General features: G+C 36.0%; 2 protein-coding genes across 3 annotated transcripts in view; both read left to right on the forward strand.

Moving 5' to 3' along the window:
* Positions 1 to 7,529: 7,529 nt before the first annotated feature.
* cga (glycoprotein hormones, alpha polypeptide) lies at positions 7,530 to 8,360 on the forward strand. The gene is made up of 4 exons (XM_026285340.1): positions 7,530 to 7,634; positions 7,794 to 7,889; positions 7,971 to 8,158; positions 8,280 to 8,360. The coding sequence occupies exons 2-4, from the start codon at positions 7,799 to 7,801 to the stop codon at positions 8,352 to 8,354; spliced, it is 354 nt and encodes a 117-aa protein (XP_026141125.1). The 5' UTR covers positions 7,530 to 7,634; positions 7,794 to 7,798; the 3' UTR covers positions 8,355 to 8,360.
* A 1,259-nt stretch (positions 8,361 to 9,619) lies between these two features.
* znf292a (zinc finger protein 292a) overlaps positions 9,620 to 20,279 on the forward strand; it is a 40,462-nt gene continuing 29,802 nt past the window's right edge. Inside the window, exons 1-3 of one of the 2 annotated variants that reach the window (XM_026285342.1) lie at positions 9,620 to 9,794; positions 10,427 to 10,581; positions 18,706 to 18,784. In XM_026285342.1, coding sequence (XP_026141127.1) covers positions 9,660 to 9,794; positions 10,427 to 10,581; positions 18,706 to 18,784 — 369 coding nt within the window. In that variant the 5' untranslated portion in view covers positions 9,620 to 9,659. The remainder of the gene's footprint in view (positions 9,795 to 10,426; positions 10,582 to 18,705; positions 18,785 to 20,279) is intronic. The other variant, XM_026285341.1, reaches the window with a different exon arrangement.

The following is a 20,279-nucleotide window of genomic DNA, read 5'->3' on the forward strand; positions in this document are numbered from 1 at the left end:
CCTGCTGCAGGGGCTCTGCCGGAACCGGAAAATGTACAAGAATCCATGAGCTAGACGCATCCAAAGCCGTATCTAGAGCCCTAACATTCTTACTGTCCTCAATTAAAGTTTGGATGCGTGTCTCTAATTCTGAAATCTTTTCTGTCAGCCTATCTATTTCCCTGCATTTATCACATGTGAATCCCTCATCTGTGACAGAGATAGATAAACTGTACATGTGGCAAGAGGTGCAAGTAACAATAGCAGGAGAAGCCATTACTCACCGTGCTTGATGAAATATTCTTACTGCGGTTGTTTGATGAACTTGTGAAAAACTGGAGCAAGAGAGAGGAGAGGAGAGGAGAAAAGAAAACAGCGATAGGTTCGAATGAAAATGCTAATGACAAGCTAACGAGTGCTAACACTTTGCAGGTGTACTGCACTCACGGATATAAAATAAAAGCGAACGATCAAAATTAATTTGATAAAATTGATCGATAATATCAGAAATATGGTGTGAATTAAGATATATTTATCACTTAAAAAAAACAGAGAGTGATAGTAAGATAAAGATTCTAGAGAAAAAATAAATAAAATAAAAACAGCTACATGGAGCTACGATTAGCTACAGAAGGCCAACAGGAAGTAGAGAAAACACTGTCCAACACCCGCAGTCAGGAACACAGAGAAAAGAAAAGACTGAAAAAAAAGCAAAAGAGGAGAAACTTGGCACCTCAGCCACACACTGTCATGACATTGTACAGAATTCCTAAAATAATTTTCAGATATCCTTTCAGACCTTCTGGTTACAGCTGATAAGGCGCTAATCATGGGAGATTTTAATATTCATGTTGATAATACAAATGATGCATTAGGACTTGCGTTTACTGACCTAATAAACTCTTTTGGAGTCAAGCAAAATGTCACGGGGCCCATTCATCGTTTTAATCCTACACTCGATTTAATTATATTGCATGAAATCGATCTTACTGCTATAGATATCGTACCTCTAAGTGATGATGTTACAGACCATCTCCTTGTATCGTGCATGCTGCGTATCACTGATATTAACTATATGTCTCAGCGTTACCGTCTGGGCAGAACTATTGTTCCAGCCACAAAAGACAGATTCGCAAATAACCTGCCTGATCTATCTCAACTGCTATTTGTACCCAAAAATACATATGAATTAGACGAAATGACTGACAACATGGGCACTATTTTCTCTAATACATTAGAAGCTGTTGCCCCCATCAAATTGAAAAAGGTTAGAGAAAAACAATAATATTTTATTCAAATATTCCACCAACGTTTAATAGTAATGACTTTATGAATTTCTTCAATGATAAAAAAGATAACATTAGAAACACAATAGCGAATGTAGATTCTACAGCGTCTAACACTTCAGTTTCATCCATCGCACCAAAGATAAACTGCAGTGCATTACAAATATAGGACAGGAAGAGCTAAATAAACTTATCACGGTACCTAAACAAACAACATGTTTAGTAGATCCTGTACCCACTAAATTACTGAAAGAGTTGTTACTTGTATGCCGCAGGACCGCTTCTCAATATTATTAAATCGTCGTTATCTTTAGGTCACATCCCAAAACCATTCAAGCTGGAGGTTATTATTCCTCTTATTAAGAAACCAAAACTAGATCCTAGTGAACTGTCAAATTATAGGCCTATTTCAAATCTTCCATTTATGTCTAAAATTTTAGAAAAAGTTGTGTCTGCTCAATTGAGCACCTTCCTGCAAAAAAAAATGATCTGTATGAAGAATTTCAGGTTTCAGGCCCCACCATAGCACAGAAACTGCACTTGTTACAATTACAAATGACCTGCTTCTTGCGTCCGATCAAGGCTGCATCTCATTTCTAGTCTTACTTGATCTTAGTGCTGTGTTTGACACCATAGATTATGACACACTCATAGATTGATTACAAAACTATACAGGTATTCAAGGGCAGGCTCTAAGATGGTTTAGAATCCTACCTATCCGATCGCTACCATTTTGTTTATTTAAATGGGGAGCCATCTCATTTATCATCAGTAAAATATGGAGTGCCACAAGGATCCGCCCTTGGTCCCCTTCTCTTTTCAATATACATGTTGCCCCTTGGTAATATTATCAGAAAATATGGAATTAGCTTCCACTGTTATGCTGATGATACAGAATAATCAAGGTTTTTAGTATATTTTTTATTGCTACGTGGCAAACAAGTTACCAGTAGGTTCAGTAGACTGTCAGAAAACAAACAAGACCCAGCATTCATGATATGCACGCTCTTAAGGCTGTGCAATTGGGCAATTAGTTGAAAGGGGTGTGTTCAAAAAAATAGCAGTGTCTACCTTTGACTGTACAAACTCAAAACTATTTTGTACAAACATTTTTTTTTCTGGGATTTAGCAATCCTGTGAATCACTAAACTAATATTTAGTTGTATGACCACAGTTTTTTAAAACTGCTTGACATCTGTGTGGCATGGAGTCAACCAACTTGTGGCACCTCTCAGCTGTTATTCCACTCCATGATTCTTTAACAACATTCCACAATTCATTCACATTTCTTGGTTTTGCTTCAGAAACAGCATTTTTGATATCACCCCACAAGTTCTCAATTGGATTAAGGTCTGGAGATTGGGCTGGCCACTCCATAACATTAATTTTGTTGGTTTGGAACCAAGACTGTGCCCGTTTACTAGTGAGCTTTGGGTCATTGTCTTGTTGAAACAACCATTTCAAGGGCATGTCCTCTTCAGCATAGGGCAACATGACCTCTTCAAGTATTTTAACATATGCAAACTGATCCATGATCCCTGGTATGCGATAAATAGGCCCAACACCATAGTAGGAGAAACATGACCATATCATGATGCTTGCACCTCCATGCTTCACTGTCTTCACTGTGTACTGTGGCTTGAATTCAGAGTTTGGGGGTCGTCTCACAAACTGCCTGTGGCCCTTGGACCCAAAAAGAACAATTTTACTCTCATCAGTCCACAAAATGTTCCTCCATTTCTCTTTAGGCCAGTTGATGTGGTCTTTGGCAAATTGTAACCTCTTCTGCACATGCCTTTTTTTTAACAGAGGGACTTTGCGGGGGATTCTTGAAAATAGATTAGCTTCACACAGACGTCTTCTAACTGTCATAGTACTTACAGGTAACTCCAGACTGTCTTTGATCATCCTGGAGGTGATCATTGGCTGAGCCTTTGCCATTCTGGTTATTCTTCTATCCATTTTGATGGTTGTCTTCCGTTTTCTTCCACGTCTCTCTGGTTTTGCTCTCCATTTGAAGGCATTGGAGATCATTTTAGCTGAACAGCCTATCATTTTTTGCACCTCTTTATAGGTTTTCCCCTCTCTAATCAACTTTTTAATCAAAGTATGCTGTTCTTCTGAACAATGTCTTGAACGACCCATTTTCCTCAGCTTTCAAATGCATGTTCAACAAGTGTTGGCTTCATCCTTAAATAGGGGCCACCTGATTCACACCTGTTTCTTCACAAAATTGATGACCTCAGTGATTGAATGCCACACTGCTATTTTTTTGAACACACCCCTTTCAACAAATTCAACTAATTGCCTAATTGCACAGCCTTAAGAGCGTGCATATCATGAATGCTGGGTCTCATTTGTTTTCTGAGAATCTACTGAACCTACTGGTAACTTGTTTGCCACGTAGCAATAAAAAAATATACGAAAAACCTTGATTATTCTGGTTAGTCACATTGTACTGCTATTATTTTGAACAATACTGTATATCTCAACGAGACCAGATGAAACTTCTAAATTATCTAAGCTAACAGAGTGTGTTAAAAATGTAAAAGATTGGATGACAAATAATTTTCTCCAATTAAATTCGGATAAGTCAGAGATATTAAGTATTGGACCAAAAAACACTAAACAGAATATTGTAAATTACAATCTGCAACTAGACAGATGTACTGTTACTTCCTCCACAGTCAAAAATCTAAAATCTAACTAATTAATTTTACATTGTTGGATCAGCAGCTATGCCAATGATGTCTCTATTTGTTTCTATGTTTTGCCACAGGATTTACATGTAACTACAAGCTCCAGTCTGGACCCAGAACACCTGAGAAGAGATGATACTGACCCTCAGAGGACCCCAGATGATGCTTACCCTGGATCAACAAACATAACTAACAAATATTGCTACAAGTGTGACTGCATCATATAACAATTATTAATTATTAATAATATTAATAATGTTCATCGTCTGGCTGATTACATATTGTATTAATTTTTCTAAAAATCCTGTCATATGTGCACAAACTGACAGTCACCACTTATAAGCTATTACTAAATATTGTAGAAACATAATTTTCTGTAAAGTTGTAAAATACAAATAAACTTGAATTGAATTATCTAACTTGTAGACTGTTTATTAACATGACTTACCATTAACTAAGCAGTTACTAAGGGAATTTGTGAACATTATTGTAAAGTGTACACTAGTTCAACATTAATGTTTAACTTACATTTGAAGACTGTTTTTTAACATGAAATACCATTAATAAAGGATTTATTAAGGGAATTTGTGAACCTTATTGTAGTGTGCACTAATTCAACATTAACTAACTATTAACTAACAAAGCAGTCATTGTTTTACTGGACCTTAGATGAGTGAAAGCCATTCATTTATTTACATTTACATTTATTCATTTAGCAGACGCTTTTATCCAAAGCGACTTACAGATGAGGACAGTGGAAGCAATGAAAAACAACAAAAAGAGCAATGATGTATAAGTGCTATAACAAGTCTGAGTTAGGTTAACACAGTACACGTAGCAAGGGATTTTAAATAATATAATAAAGAAAACAGATAGAATAAAAAAAGAAAAGGAATAGAGCAAGCTAATGTTAGAGATCTTTACACACACACACACACATACAATTGCATAATAAATGAAAAGAAAATAGAATACAAAAAGATTAGAAAGGCAGTTAGATTTTTTTAAAGAATAGAATTAGAATAGTGAGTGTTAAAGTTAGAATGTCAAATAAAGATGGAAGCCGATTTTTGAAGATGGCTAAGGACTCAGCTGCTCGGATTGATTTGGGGAGGTCATTCCACCAGGAGGGAACATTTAATTTAAAAGTCCGTAAAAGTGACTTTGTGCTTCTTTTGGATGGTACAATCAAGCAACGTTCACTTACAGAATGCAAGCTTCTAGAGGGCACATAAGTCTGAAGTAACAAATTTAGGTTAATGGGATGCCTTGAATTTTATGCGAGCAGCTATTGGAAGCCAGTGCAAATTGATAAACTTAGAGGTGTGACGTGTATTCTTTTTGGCTCCTTAAGAATAAATCTTGCTGCCGCGTTCTGAATTAATTGTAAAGGTTTGATAGAATTGGCTGGAAGACCATTGTGTCGGGAATGTCAGTTGGTGAACCCACCGGGCATCCCAAAAGCGCTATTGCGCCCTCTACCTTTAGTGCAGGTCTCCTTCGAATGAATTGGTATGGACCTCATCGGGGCATTAGAGTGATGGGATGGGGGGGGGGTGCACAGGCTGATGGCTCCCCGGCCTTAGTCGTTTACCTCCGTTTATCTTTGGAACACAGTTTAAGATATTTTAGATTTAGTCCGAGAGCTCTCAGTTTTAAAACAAACCAATATCCCTGAGTAATTCATGTACTCAAACAGTACACTGACTGAACTGCTGTGAAGAGAGAACTGAAGAACACCGAGGCGACTTTAATTTTAGGACTTTTAAATTAAATGTTCCCTCCTGGAGTCCTTAGCCATCTTCAAGAATCGGCTTAAAACACATCTCTTCCATCTTTATTGGACCCTCTAACTTTATCACTCAATATTCTAATTCTATTCTTAAAAAATCTAACTACCTTTCTAATCTTTTTGTATTCTATTTTTCTTTTCATTTATTATGCAATTATATATATGTGTGTATGTGTAAAGACCTCTAACTAGCTTGCTCTATTCTTTTTTTTATTCTATCTGCTTTCTTTTCATTTATTATATTATTTAAAATCCCATACGTGTACTGTGTTAACCTAACTGAGACTTGTTATAGCACTTATATATCATTGCTCTTTTTGTTGTTTTTGATTGCTTCCACTGTCTTCATCTGTAAGTCGCTTTGGATAAAAGTGTCTGCTAAATGAATAAATGTAAATGTAAATGACCTAGGTCTGCTCTGAATTGTGACCCTAGACAACAAAACCAATCTTAAGTCGCTGGGGTATATTTTTATCAATAGCCAAAAAAAAAACATTGTATGGGTCAAAATTATTGATTTTTCTTTTATGCCAAAAATCATTAGGATATTACGTAAAGGTCTTGTTCCATTAAGATGTTTTGTAAATTTCCTACCGTAAATAAGCTATATCAAAATGTAATTTTTGATTAGTAATATGCATTGCTAAGAAATCATTTGGACAGGTGATTTTCTCAGTATTTAGATTTTCTAGCACCCTCAGATTCCAAATAGTTGTATCTCGGATACTGTCAGATCCTAATAAACAATAAATCAATGGAAAGCTTATTTATTCACCTTTCAGATGATGTATAAATCTCAATTTTGAAAAATTGGTCTATTGCCATCATTTGTAAGTCACTTTGGATAAAAGCGTCTGCTAAATGACTTATGCGAAAACTTATAAATGAATTATAAGTAACAATAACGATATATAAGTTAGTGTTTAGGAACAGAGATATTCAAGCCATCGTTTTTTTTTTTGTTTTTTTTTTAACAAAAGTAGGCTATTGGTGATCTGTTAAAGGTTATTTTTCATCATGTGCTCCCTATGGGCAAAATGTTGATGTAGCGTTCACTTTAGTTTGTTCTATAAAGTTTCTTTAATTGGTTTCTTTACTTCTTTACTTTACTTAAAAAAAGCAATTTGTACGTTTGTAGAACGTGAAATGAAGCAGAACAATACATTTACAAAGTAGCATAAAAGCTATAGAGCAAAGGCTTCAAATAAACTGCAATGTTGGAAATACGTTACCATAAAATAGAAAGGAGAACATGTGCATTTTTAGGGAATATGTTTGCATGTTGCCATTTGTTATTTTCCACAATCTCAGTTTGTTATTAATTTAACTCTCCATCTGGCACTGAAAATATTGAATTACCTTTGCATAAGGCATGAAACTGCACAATCCAAACCAAGGTCTTGTGGATTTGCTGCAGATGGAAAGGTTGAAAGATAGTGAAGGCAAAGCAAACATTCAACCTTGACACGTGATACTGTGTGTTTACACAAGAGATTAAGGACAGCATTAACTACAGGTTAATTAATGTGTCAGTAAATCATGTAACAATCTGAAGGTTTGAATGAAAAGAAAACAGCTCAATTATTATTTTTTTCTGTAAAAACTGGTTGGGGTTTTTTTTCCAGTCAACAATGTAATTGATGAAATTTAGATATCTCAAAGACAAAATATTGTTAGTTTAAACTACATTACATATTCAGTCCTCTGAACATCATTTACCTAATGGATTACAAGGTCAGCAAGGGAACAGTCACGCACTTGGTCATGCACACACACACACACAAAACAAGGCAGACGTAAGCAAGGTATAAAAGGTAGCTAGGTATGTGATTCTGAGAAGACAGATCGATCACATCTCACAGGAAGTCAAGAACAAAGGTGATTTTTTTTTTTAAATGAAATATTTATGATCTTAAAGAATATATTTAAAATTTAGCAATACAAAACTGTGTGTGTCTGTGTGTGTACATTTAATGTATTAGTGCAGTTGTGTAGCCTAATGTATGTACACTTTTTAGCTTTTCTCTTCTGTTATAGCCAACATGTTTTGGACAAGATATGCTGGAGCAAGTATATTATTGCTACTGATGCTTATTCATCTTGGACAACTGTATCCAAGAAATGATATGAACTGTAAGTTGCTAACCAATGACAAAATTTTGATACTTCATATGGAACCATTTCCTTTACTATTATATTTTTATTTTATACAAGTTGGATGTGAGGAGTGCAAACTCAAGGAGAACAACATTTTCTCAAAACCTGGAGCTCCTGTCTATCAGTGTATGGGATGCTGTTTTTCTAGGGCTTACCCCACACCCCTGAGGTCCAAGAAAACCATGCTTGTTCCAAAAAATATCACATCAGAAGCTACATGCTGTGTAGCCAAAGAAGTTAAACGGGTAAAATGTGCATTAATAACTGCTATTGCTGTAATATTATATTTCATTACATTTGTAAATATTTTACTATAGTACATTTTACTGAGTATTTAACAAATATTGATTTTGTTTTTATTTGTAGGTGCTTGTCAATGATGTAAGACTAGTGAACCACACAGACTGCCACTGCAGCACCTGCTACCATCATAAGTCTTAAAAAAAACCAAAAAAAAAAAACCTTGTGATATTCAAGATTTGCTTGTGTTTGCCTAAAACTAGTTATATTCCCATCTACCGGTCATTTTATGCCACTTATTAGAGTTTTGTTAGCTGTCCTTTTTAAGTTTTTTTACCATAAAAATTTCTCTGTAAATTGTCAATGCTGGTTGTCTTTTCCACAAGGTTGCCATCATTATTGCAACCAACATTATAAAGCACACCATGTGATATTTTATCCTTAATACAATGCAAGGAAACATCACTGTACTATTAGTTTGAGCCCTCTTTTCCTGGTAATTGCTTACTTATTTTGTCATCTTATCCATATATTAAAGGAAAAATATGATTGCTTGTGACATGCTTTGATTCTTCTTTTCGCCATCACTTTTATTCTAGCTTTGTATTGACTGTGATTGAAATTTCTACACACAAGTTTCAAAATTGTGTTTTTGCACTAAAACCTTAGAAGAACCATTTTGGGAGAAGAATTTTCAGTGAATGGTTCTTTATAAAGGACCTTTTTTGTTGTTGATGTTGTTTTTCTCAGTGTAAAGAACATTTTAAACAAAACCCATGAAAAAGACTTAACCTGATGCCATAAAGGAACATTCTCCCACGTATGCTGAGAGAAACTCAAATATGGTTTGTGATGTCCTGTCATGGTAAGAGATTAACCAGTGCAACAGGACCACCAACCACACAATAACAACACCTAAACTTTTAGCCTAAATAAGAAACCATGTCAGTGTGTACTATTTTTGTCGTTCATTTTCATTGTTCTTATCAAAACTGTAAATGTGTATGTCTGTAATTTATTGTTACCAATGCAAAGCCAGACCAATAAAGCCACTTGAATCTTAATAAGACGAATACACAGAGCAAAAACAATGTTATCTTGAGGTGATTGAAACGATAGTTTCGTTTTTTTTGTTTATTTTTTTATTTCCTTTAGTTAGCAATTTCGGTGAAAAAAGACGCCCGCATAAACGTCTGCGCCATTGCTGGGACAGGGTGCGACGCGAAATTTCGAATGCTACTATGATGAAAGGTCGTGTTAAATATTAATTATGGTGCTTTCATGTACTTCATAGCAGTTACTATGGTGACTGCTTCACAATCATAAATATTAAATATGACTTGTAGACGTCGATTGCTGTCATGTAGATTTTCTCTTGAATATTAATTAGGTTGTGCTGACGTTGCTCGGTAACCCTCTAATAGCGAATGCACGGGTCATGAATATGTGGATCAGGCCTTGACCGTAGTAGTTTGAGATATTTGGGCTGGTGTGAATGCAGCGAAGATGGCGGAGGAGGAGGGCAGTGCGACTGAGGTTGTGGCCCTCAGACACAAATTTCAGGATCTCATCTCTGCATTAAAAAGGAGCTCCGAGTCGACGCTAGATGCCTCCTATAGTTTTTGTCAGGATTTTTGTCAAGTACGACTTTATTCATGCGTTTTAATCTATCAGTCTTTGTTCGTGGACGATGCTGCATGTTTGCATCGCTGCACCAACGATAACAAAACTAACAATAATTATACCGTCATTCATAAATGTGATGGGTAAAACAAAGAAAGCTGTTTGATGGAGAGATGAAGCATGGTTGTCTTTTAAAGTCATTAAATCTTGCAGTCATGCCTTTTGTTTGTATGGTATGGTCACAGCTCCTGATGGCTAACACGTTAGCTTATTGTAGCAGCAGGCTGTACTTTTGCTTAGAAAAAATAAATATGTATGTAATATATCATGAAATAACCGTTATCTATATAAAAACTTAGCAGATGTAACTTAAAAGACAGGGTTTTAATTGTCTCTTTTATTGAAGAAAACTGCTGTTTTCAGATCATTATTTATCAGTTTGTGACAAAATTCTTTGACTAGCAGATAAAATAATCATCCTAGGATCCTATCAATGTATGATTTTAATATTTTTAATTTGCATATCAAATAAATCACTGCTGTTTTGTCAGATCTAGCTTGTGCCATATTTCATTGTCACTGACTGTTACATCCCTTTGTTTGAAATAGCTTTGGGCATGACCATTCATTTTTGGCTCTTTTTCATGCAGGTTTTGTTGCATCATGGATGTCAGTGGAGACCTGATGAAGATCCGCATCCTCTTTTGGAGATGTATACATTAGCTATAACGTGTTGTGCTGAGGCAAGCCCGTTCCTCAGCCCTGAATGTGAACATGTCAAAGATGTTCTGGAGAAGTTGTCATGGTGAGTAGATTTTTCATTAGTATTATCTATTGATATATTACAATAGCTTTGCATGCATGTTCTCTCTCTTGAGGTTATTTATTTATTTTATTTAATTTTTTGTATCACTTGAACTGAATATGAGTTAACTTTAAGTAACTTAATTTACTTGTTATCCAGTATGAACATTGCTTAAATAATCTATCAATCTAAACTGTTATATATGATATAACATGGTATAATACATGTTAAAATGTGTTGGACACACACTGAAATCAAGTTTTATGCCAAAAAACAACAAAAAGTAGCAGGACTATTGGGGGGGGGGGGTATCACCAGATGCCCCACGATACAATATTATCCTGATACTTGTGTCACGATGTAATATTATTGCAATATATTGCAATTGATTACCTTTTTCCAACCTCAAAAATTATTATTTATAAATTACCGGTTTAATGGAATGATTAGTTCGTGAACGAAAAATGAACATCCCTAAATAGGACAAAAAACTACTACAATACATAAGAAACTCTACATACATTGTGTAAATTAATTAGTCTAAACTGTGTTAATTATATCTATCTAGATAGATAGATATAATTAACACATGTATTATTTATTGTAGGGCTCCACAATTCATCTAAATTAAAAAGCAAAGGCAATAAATCACGATAAGGCAGAAGCTGCAATTGTCGTGCGTATCATTCAGTGAAGCACAGTTCTGTGATCAGTAGTAAATCTCCATCTAAATGCCAGAGGGCGCTCTCTCACTGAAATTCCAAATATGCCGAAGAAGAAATCCAGGAAATGCTTAGCTCTATAGCTGAATAAACAGAAGTTTTAGCTGCTTTCATTGATTCAACAAGACCTAAACACACAACTACAGCAATATATGGTTTATCTTTTTCTTATTATAATGTTCATCATAATAAAGCAGAGCTCGCAAAATCATGAGCCCTACATTCCTGGGCTATTGTGTTTTCTATTCGGGCTACAAAAATGTATCACCACCCTGCACAATCTTGAACAGTGATATAAAATTCCTTCCTTGACTTGTGTTGTTCACTAGCTTGTAGGGGTAAAATATCATGTTTAGCCGATATTATCGGCCAGTATGAGCCTGTCGCCAATATGTATTGGTATCTGCAAATTTGCCTCTGATATTAATATTTTTTTTAACATAACATATAAAGCAGATTAAATGCTTCTTAATGATGTAAGTACTTAGTTTGTCCAGCAAAGCATGCTTCATTAGCCCCTTTCACACTGCGATTCCGGAAAATACATGGTAATGTGTGCCGGCAATTGTTCCTGGGTCTCTAGAATTTGCACTTTCACACTGCCAGTGATTACCCGGAATATATGCATCCGTTCACACAACCCATAAAGGTCCTTTAAAGACATGTGACATCAGGGCGTGACGTGTAATGTATAAGTCGTAAACACTAGGCACATTAACTTTCACTTAAACTGGCGAACGATCTCAGATTCAGCACGGTAAGTGAGGAACTAACTGATATCTGTTTCATTACAGTTTTCACATTTTTTCATTGGAAACATTGATCTGCCTTCAAAACAACTGGTAAAAGAGTTGCACGAAAATGTGCGTCATTACTATGACATGGCATTAGTTCTTGCTTTTGTTCACACAGCGCTCGTTCCGGGACTGAACCCGGCAATGTTACTAGATCCCCGACCAGGGATCAATCCCTGAATCAATCCCGGGACTAGTTTGCTTTCACACAGAAGCAGGGACAGATTGGGACAAAAAACGGCCCTGGACTTTGACTAGGCCTGGCCCAAAGCAATCGGTGCGGAATAGTCAAATGCATTGTATCATTAATTTCAGGATTTATACAACCTTTTGAGAGAGAAATTCAAGCACTTTTCAAAGACTTTCAAACATTTCACACAACTATTTTGACACTTTAAAGCTGTAAGATGATCCAGTTTGAATGTTAGTTTTAATGGGATTTTTAACTTTGTGGTAGGGATGTTCATTTTGGTTATTTTTCCTAACCGACGCTCGTTAACCGTTTATTAACCGTTAACAAACAAGAATATTTTAGAAAAGATACTAACATAAATTTTACATACGCAAAAAGCATCAAACAACAGAACATGAAGATACACATGTATCACATCACGCACCTGCAGCGCTTCTGCGAGCTGAGAAAACATAATATTACATAATACATAATTATTACATAATATATATATATTTAATGAATAAATAGGCCTATACGAGAAATATATTTTTTTACTTTATAAATTAAGAACATTTTTGGTTTTGATTACCCTCTGGAGTCTAAGGGTATTTTTGGGAACTGGAGATGTTTTGTCATGCCCTGATATTTGTGCTTTTTTCATTTTCTTATACACATCTAAATGGCTAAAGTCTAATCTCACTGTAATCAGCACAAACTGGGCTACTGAGAATGAGGAGTTGTCGTCATGGCAGAGAGCCCCTCCCCTCAATATCACAGTCTCCGCCATGTTGGCAGGACATGGGCGGCAAAACATAATTGTTTACGTGTGTTAAGTCGGTAGTAGAGGAGGTTCTCGCAATTCTGCACTGTTTTACCATGCCTGGAAGTTACTGCTGCGTTAAAAACTGCTGCAGTACCTCACACGATACATATGGAACACATAGGAACAATGGAATACAGGTTTTTTTTAGGTTACACCAAGCGCAAAACAGCGGTATTTGGAAAAGCTCTCACGCATCCAAAATATCGACCCATACGAGCTCCCTGCAATGGAATGGCACAGAGACCTGGACCATTTACCTCCATTCACATATATGGACATTGTGAATTATCTTGTTTTAGGTGTACGTTACTACACAATGCATGAGTTTAAAAGGCACAAGTCATTGGAAAGTTACAAGGCTTTCTGCTGTGGCTGGGTCCATCTACAAGCCTCCAGGTGGTGAAAACAGTGTTGTACTGGCCAAGGTAAGTTTATTCACATGCGTTTTAGCGTGTTGTAATTCTTGACCAAATCGACAAACTAACTTGAATAACTGCGACTGTTTTGTAAACACTAGATTATAACGAGATGTGCAATGTACACAATCGTTTCTAACATGTTTTGATGAAGGCTAAAGCTGTGTATGTTTAGTTATAATTTGATTTTAGCCCAATAACATATACTGTACCATATTTTTGTGTTGGGGGCTGCAAAGTGGACAAACCAGTTCCTGGTTGGCTAGGGTAGTTAAATGTGTTGTGATTGCAAGATGTAAATGTCATGATTAGATTAAAGCCATTAACAGTGTGAATGCAAGGTGACTTACATCGTAAACGATATAATTCACAATGTCCATATACTGTATGTGCATGGAGGTAAATGGTCCAGGTCTCTGTGCCGCTGCAGGGAGCTTGTATGAATCAATGTTTTTGATGCCTGAGAGCTTCTCCAAACACCGCTGTTCCTGTAAGGTCCCATTTCTTTCGCCTTATCTTTTTGCATTGCTTTACTTTCTTCCTTTTCTTTCTCGTATTCGTTGATATGTCTCTGTCCCGCCGACATAATAAATGCGCAAATATTAAAGAGCTCTGAAATGTTTAGTCACGCCTCTGTGAAGTTCTGAAAGCATTGCCCCTGGCAACCGATAGTAAATCAACCCAAATCGGCACGTGACTCCTCTAGTGTTGTCACGGTACCGAAATTATTGTTTTGATACCAATACCGAGTTAAAAATTGCGATTTCGATACTTTTTCGATACTTTTCCTGAAAGGGGAAAAAAACACTCAAATATCATTGCTGTGCTTTATTTTAAAACCGGGACAACATTCTAATCATATAACAAACTAATGAACATTTGAACAGCGTATATGTTAAACATTTGAACAAAAAATGAAATAAAATATCAATAAAAAAAAAAAATTTGAGCAATGACATTCAAGGTAAAAAAAATAAATAAAAATTTAGCAGCATTATCTCAGTTATCATAAGAAACATGAGTAATAATTTTATATTTATTCTGAACTTTGAATAAAAATATGAACAGCGATTATATTAAACAACGTTTCTGAACTCAGAAGATTAAATATCAAAATATAAATAATATCAATTTAAACAATAGCATTGAAGGTAAAAAAAAAAAAAAAAAAAAGCAAATGAAGTTTAGCAGCAATATCTCTTATTCTGTCAGTTATGCAACCTTTCCTTTCAGAGGAGAAAACTCAGCCAGTGAGCTTTATTTAGCGTGATCTTTTTCTAACAGTCGTGGACCGGTGGCCACAGCATCACTTGTGCTCGCACATGCAGCCTAGTTATGTGCGGGTCGGGTTTTTGTCCAACCCGAGGGTCTCGCTTTTATGAAATAATTTGGCCCGCGCTGCATATTTCTTTACCTGCCCCGTGCATCTGGGACATCACGGAAGATACATTGCTACTTAGACCTTCGTATTGTAACCTTATTAAAGGAACTAATAAAATATGAAAATATATATTCCAAATATTTCATATAGGCTATATTAAATTGCACTGGTGATAGTTTGTTCGGGCACAAATCTTTTAGTTGAACTAATCACTCTTGTTCACGTAATCCGACTCATATTTCTCATTCACTGAAGTTCTTCCCTCCACAGCAGCGCGTGAGTACGGCGCTATTAGCAGCACATGCGCAGCTCGTGAACAGCTCTGTGAACTGTTTCATCCTGTCAAAGAGTTACTCAAGATGTGACGGAGCATGTGATTTGTTGAATGAAGTGTACGAATCCACCCTTCACTGAACTAGATCGAGTGATCTTCTCGTTTGTGAACGAGTTGAAATTAACTAATACATCTCGTTCATGAATGAAATGACTGAGGTCTGTGAGCATATAAATCTCAAACAGCAATCAGCAGATATAAAGCACAGTTATAGGTAATGTGCGCACATGCTTGTTTTAATATATAGCAAACAGAACATAACTCAACGTTTAATCCCCGATTTATTAATGTGAATATATTTCAATATGAACTGTCTGACCAAACAATTAAAATGTTAATTATGCAAGAAAACCTTGTGCTTTCTTCATCTAAACAACTTTAGACTATTTAGTTAATGTGATTATGCACACATTTGAATAAAGCCAAATCATTTTTTGTCACATGGTTATGAGACGAACTGTACATCACTTATGCAACCATCTCGTTGTAGTGTTTGTCACATGACAGCTGCAGCTTCTTTGCTGTGTGCATGAGGAGAAAAAACAGTCGTCCATAGGGAGGCACTGGAAGCGTGCGTTGCACACACCAACATGAAATACATCTTTAAAATCTGGAACATGGTCATTCTTTTAAGTATCGATACTAATAAATTTAGGAATCGTGACGTTTTTAATTTCCGAGAATCGCAATACTTTTGAAGTATCGGTGCACCGTGCAACCATATGAGAGTGAATATATTCATTGTCATGCTTAGAAAATGCCCAATAATGCATGGAATGAGCGGAGGGTAGCATCCTCTGTTTCAAGATTTTGTATTACATCACACAGAAGTGTGTAAATTCATTCCAGCATTGATAAAGCACAACTCCCTCACACTTTCAGCACTCATTCATCTCTACATACTCCTCTAGCAACACCAGAACATTTTGGATGCTTTGGTATTATTATTGACTTGGTCTCTTAAAACCAGAGTATGGATTCCCAGAATTTTTTTTGTTGTAAATATGGGCCTGGAAAGAGGTTAAATTATTTTATTTTGCTTTGGCTTACAGTAGGTAATTCTACTGGTGGTAACAGCCATGCATGTCATTTCTGCAGGCTGCGTCATACTCTGTGAGATAGTGCCACTCTTTTCATAGCTCTGAAATACTTGCATGTAATTTCTCCTGCTCTTTTTTTTCTAGCAAAAATGTACTAATCACTGAATGAAAATTTAAAATGAAAACCTTAGTTTTTCAGGAGCCTTATCACAAGTCCATTGTTTTTGAATGTGGGTGCTACTTCAATCCTCTACCAACACATTGGCAATTGAATCTCCATTGGCTAGTAATTTTTTTAGTTTACTCCCCAGACAGGTATAGGAAAAATACAACAAGGAATATCGTTTACATGTAACACGGAAAAAACGACTCACCAAAGCGATGGTGAATCGTGCGCGATGCACTAGAGTTTACGGAACATCAAATGCAGGTGGCGCTGTGCATCCATTGAGGTGAACTGAAAAATAGCAGATTACTTGACGGAGAGTGTACTGTAACTCAGAAGCGCTCAATCAAGAGTGGAGGGCGAGTGAAAATATATGTGCTAAACTTATACTTAGCCTCCAACTCACACACTGGCGAGTAAAATCTGTGAATTGATTAGCCATTGGCTAATATTAGACATCATTTAGTCGCCCAGAGTGAAGATTTAGTCGCATATGCGAGTGATTTATTTGCAATGTAGATATTGTACTTCTGCAATAATTTCTCACTTAAAACAATAATTTGGTCCTCTTGTACTTGTATTGTCTTCTTTTATACTAAAAAATAAGTCACCTGGCAGTTTTCTCCCAAATGGTTACTTTGCTACCAGCTTTTAGTCAGAGTATGATTCAGTGGGCTATATAACACTTTTAATTGACAGGAAATTACTTGTCTTTAAAAGTTTAAGTTCAATATACTTACATGTTGATCGAAAATAGTCTTAAACCCAGGGCTTGAAAACAAAAAATAATTCAATTGGTTCAGTCCGAGCAGAATCAATATTTTAACGTTCCTTTTCTGCGTTCCTCTGATATTATTACCGTTCCGAAACTGGTTTGGGTGGAGCAAACCTTTTTAAATATTTTGATAATTTACTGAAAATAAATAAATGACTTTTTAAACCATTTAACTGATTATTAATCGGTCAAAATGAGCTGATACAGTTTGCTGCATTCATGCACACTCAGAAACCGGTGACTGTGAACGAATCAGCAGAGCTTGTATGAGCTTTTGCCATCGCTGAATCTTTCTCAGACGTTTCCAAATGTCGAAATTGGTTAGCGCATCTATCTGTGCATGATGATGTACAGTGCCCCTGGCGAGCGGAGCTTATAAAAGTTGGGAATAATCAAAGGAGAGCTGTGGTCCTCAGTTGGGCAGGAAAGGCATGCTGGTGCTTGAGTGTTGAATGCACATGCACCAACACCAAGAAAAAAAGGCCCTTTTTGTGCTGCATCATCAGGCCTGATTTGGTCTTAATCCGCCCTGAAGGTGGTTCATTGTCATTAAGAGTCTCCTATGATGAGTTCACAGCTGAGCGGACATTTCACTCGCTGGCTTCAGCGTCATATTTGCATATGCCGGAGTCTACTGGAAATTCTGATTGGTTGGCAGCAAATTTCAAATATCAAATGGAACGATAAAATAACGTTATTAAGGGGTTATTGCCATTTCAAATTTTCAATTCTGTTCAGAACTATGAAATTTGATTTCGTTTCGGTTTCTGTTCCTGTAAAAATTTTGTTCGTTTCCGGTTTTCATTTCTGTTCCTTGAACCGGTTCGGAGCCCTGCTTAAACCTATAAAAATTTTTTGAATATAGTAATTTTCAGGAGGGCATACTCGTTTTTGCAACACAAAATTTTATCACTTTGATAAGAAAATCTTATTTTGCCAAATAATTTTGGCATCCTTCTTTGGTAATTGATCAAGCAGACTTGTTAGAGCATTTTATCTCCAAAGAACCCCAACATATTTTCTAAGTAAAGTTTTAGAGGGGGTGTACTAATTTATGCTGTGCACTGTACCCTAGTAGTTTTTTTTTTGTGCAATTTAAGCATGTGACTATATATTTTGGTCGGAAGGGCTACTATGAGTATAGTTGTTGGGCTTTACATTTAGACACATGGTTGTTGTTTTAAAAAAAAAAATTCTAAAATGAAAGTTGATAAATGTATTTTATAAATATTTAGTAAATATCCATTCTCATTATGTCATTCTTTATTGTTTTAAATATGTTATCCAGCTTTGCAGCATTCTAGTTCAAAATGCTGCAGAGCTGCAGTTCTCTGGGGTGCAACAATGTATATACCTTAATGTCCATTTTTGCTTACTGATTTTTTTTCACTATTTAATTATATAGTGGCATGCTATGGTGTTCATTAAATACAAAAATAGTCATTTTTAAATACAAAGTAAGTAAATGTACTCATTCTATGTTCTTGTTTCTTCTTAGGAGCTGTCTGAATCTTCTGTTGTCATTCTCTGAGCAAATCCCTGGTGCCTTATGGGAAGAGTTTCAATCTTCTGTCAAGGTCAGAGACAATACTTAACTGCATGTTTTTATTACAATAAAGGTAACATGCAGCATGTGGGAAGTAATAGATGGACCTAGATCATTAAACTATGAAGCAGAATGATACAATTAACCATATAAGCTTCATATAAGAGTATCATTTTATAAAGGATCAGCTTTATTTACCATTGAATCGCACTTGTCACACAATAACAATTATTTTTTAAATAGAAGAACTATAAAGAAAACTTGGGTAAGAGGTCAAAATAAAAAAATATGTATAAGAGAGCTTGGTTAAGGGATTTAAGGGTTTACAAACACTGAAAACTATTTTCAGTGCACACTTTATCTCTATGTATCAGCTGAATGCAACAACCTCCGTGCACAAGTGGCTGCTATTGTGCAAGCCAGGAACAGCTAGAATGGTTGTACTCAGAAGTAGCTGGATAATATGATATGTTTTATTCATATAGTAAACAGAATCATATACATATACTGTACATTTATATGTGCGTACAAACAAATATTGTGTGCCATGATTATAAAGAAGCGATGTGATTATAAAAATAGCACGGCTTGTTAGGGCTGGATGATTAATTTAAACTGAAATTCAGAACCTTTAACTGAATTGTCCCATGTCTGTTATTTGTTTTTGTTTTTTAATCCTACTAACAGGATAGTTCACCCAAAAATGAAAATTTTATGTTTATCTGCTTTACCCCAGGGCATCCAAGATGTAGGTGACTTTGTTTCTTTGTGACACAAACTGAGATTTTTAACTGAAACTGTTGCTGTTTGTCAGTCTTATAATGTAAGTGGGTGGGAATCACGGTTAAAACATAAAATAAAATTTTTTTTTTTAAAAACACGCACAAACAAAACCAAATTTCACAATCCCTGCGGTTCGTGATGATACATTGAGGTGTAAAGACAAAACGATCGGTCTGTGCAAGAAACTGAACAGTATTTATATAATTTTTTACCTCTGATTCATGCAATGTGCAAACTGTTCGAACTCTCCTAAGCGCATCCTCCTCAGCGCGTTCTCAAGCAGGCATGCGAGGAGGCTTCTTCTTATTGCTTTACGGCAGATCGCTGATTTATAAGTGCATTACCATGGCTGTGTCAGTGGTCCACTGGATGGTGATGGGTCGGTGCAACGTTGGGCAAGTGGCTTAACCGGTGTTGTTGCTTAACAATGGTATCACCGTTAGAAGCGTCTATTATGGCAAGCCTATGTCTCACATGTGAGTGGTGCGTTAAATTAATAAAAAAATTTACATGCAGTGCTGCTCATCAATGGCAGTACCAAAACCAGTCGGATGACCCCGGAGGTGGGTCAAGCATTGCAAGTAGGGTTGTTACGAGAACCGATTCTATAGTACCAAGTTTGTATAAAAATTTGAAAATCTTGTCGGTACTTGTTTTTTTTCATAATCGTCTGGAACTGAGGGGGTGGTGGTGGGGGGGGTCCTCAAAGTGTAAAAAATACGAAAAAAATGCCTACAAGCACA

The sequence above is a fragment of the Carassius auratus genome, chromosome 17 (genome assembly GCF_003368295.1).
Source record: "Carassius auratus strain Wakin chromosome 17, ASM336829v1, whole genome shotgun sequence".
Lineage (NCBI taxonomy): Eukaryota > Metazoa > Chordata > Actinopteri > Cypriniformes > Cyprinidae > Carassius > Carassius auratus.

Excerpts from the sequence above, each read along its gene's own strand:
- cga (XM_026285340.1), top strand. The coding sequence starts at position 7,799 with ATGTTTTGGACAAGATATGCTGGAGCAAGTATATTATTGCTACTGATG. Across the intron at positions 7,890-7,970 it reads TCCAAGAAATGATATGAACT|TTGGATGTGAGGAGTGCAAA; the intron begins GTAAGTTGCTAA and ends ATTTTATACAAG. Across the intron at positions 8,159-8,279 it reads TAGCCAAAGAAGTTAAACGG|GTGCTTGTCAATGATGTAAG; the intron begins GTAAAATGTGCA and ends TTTTATTTGTAG.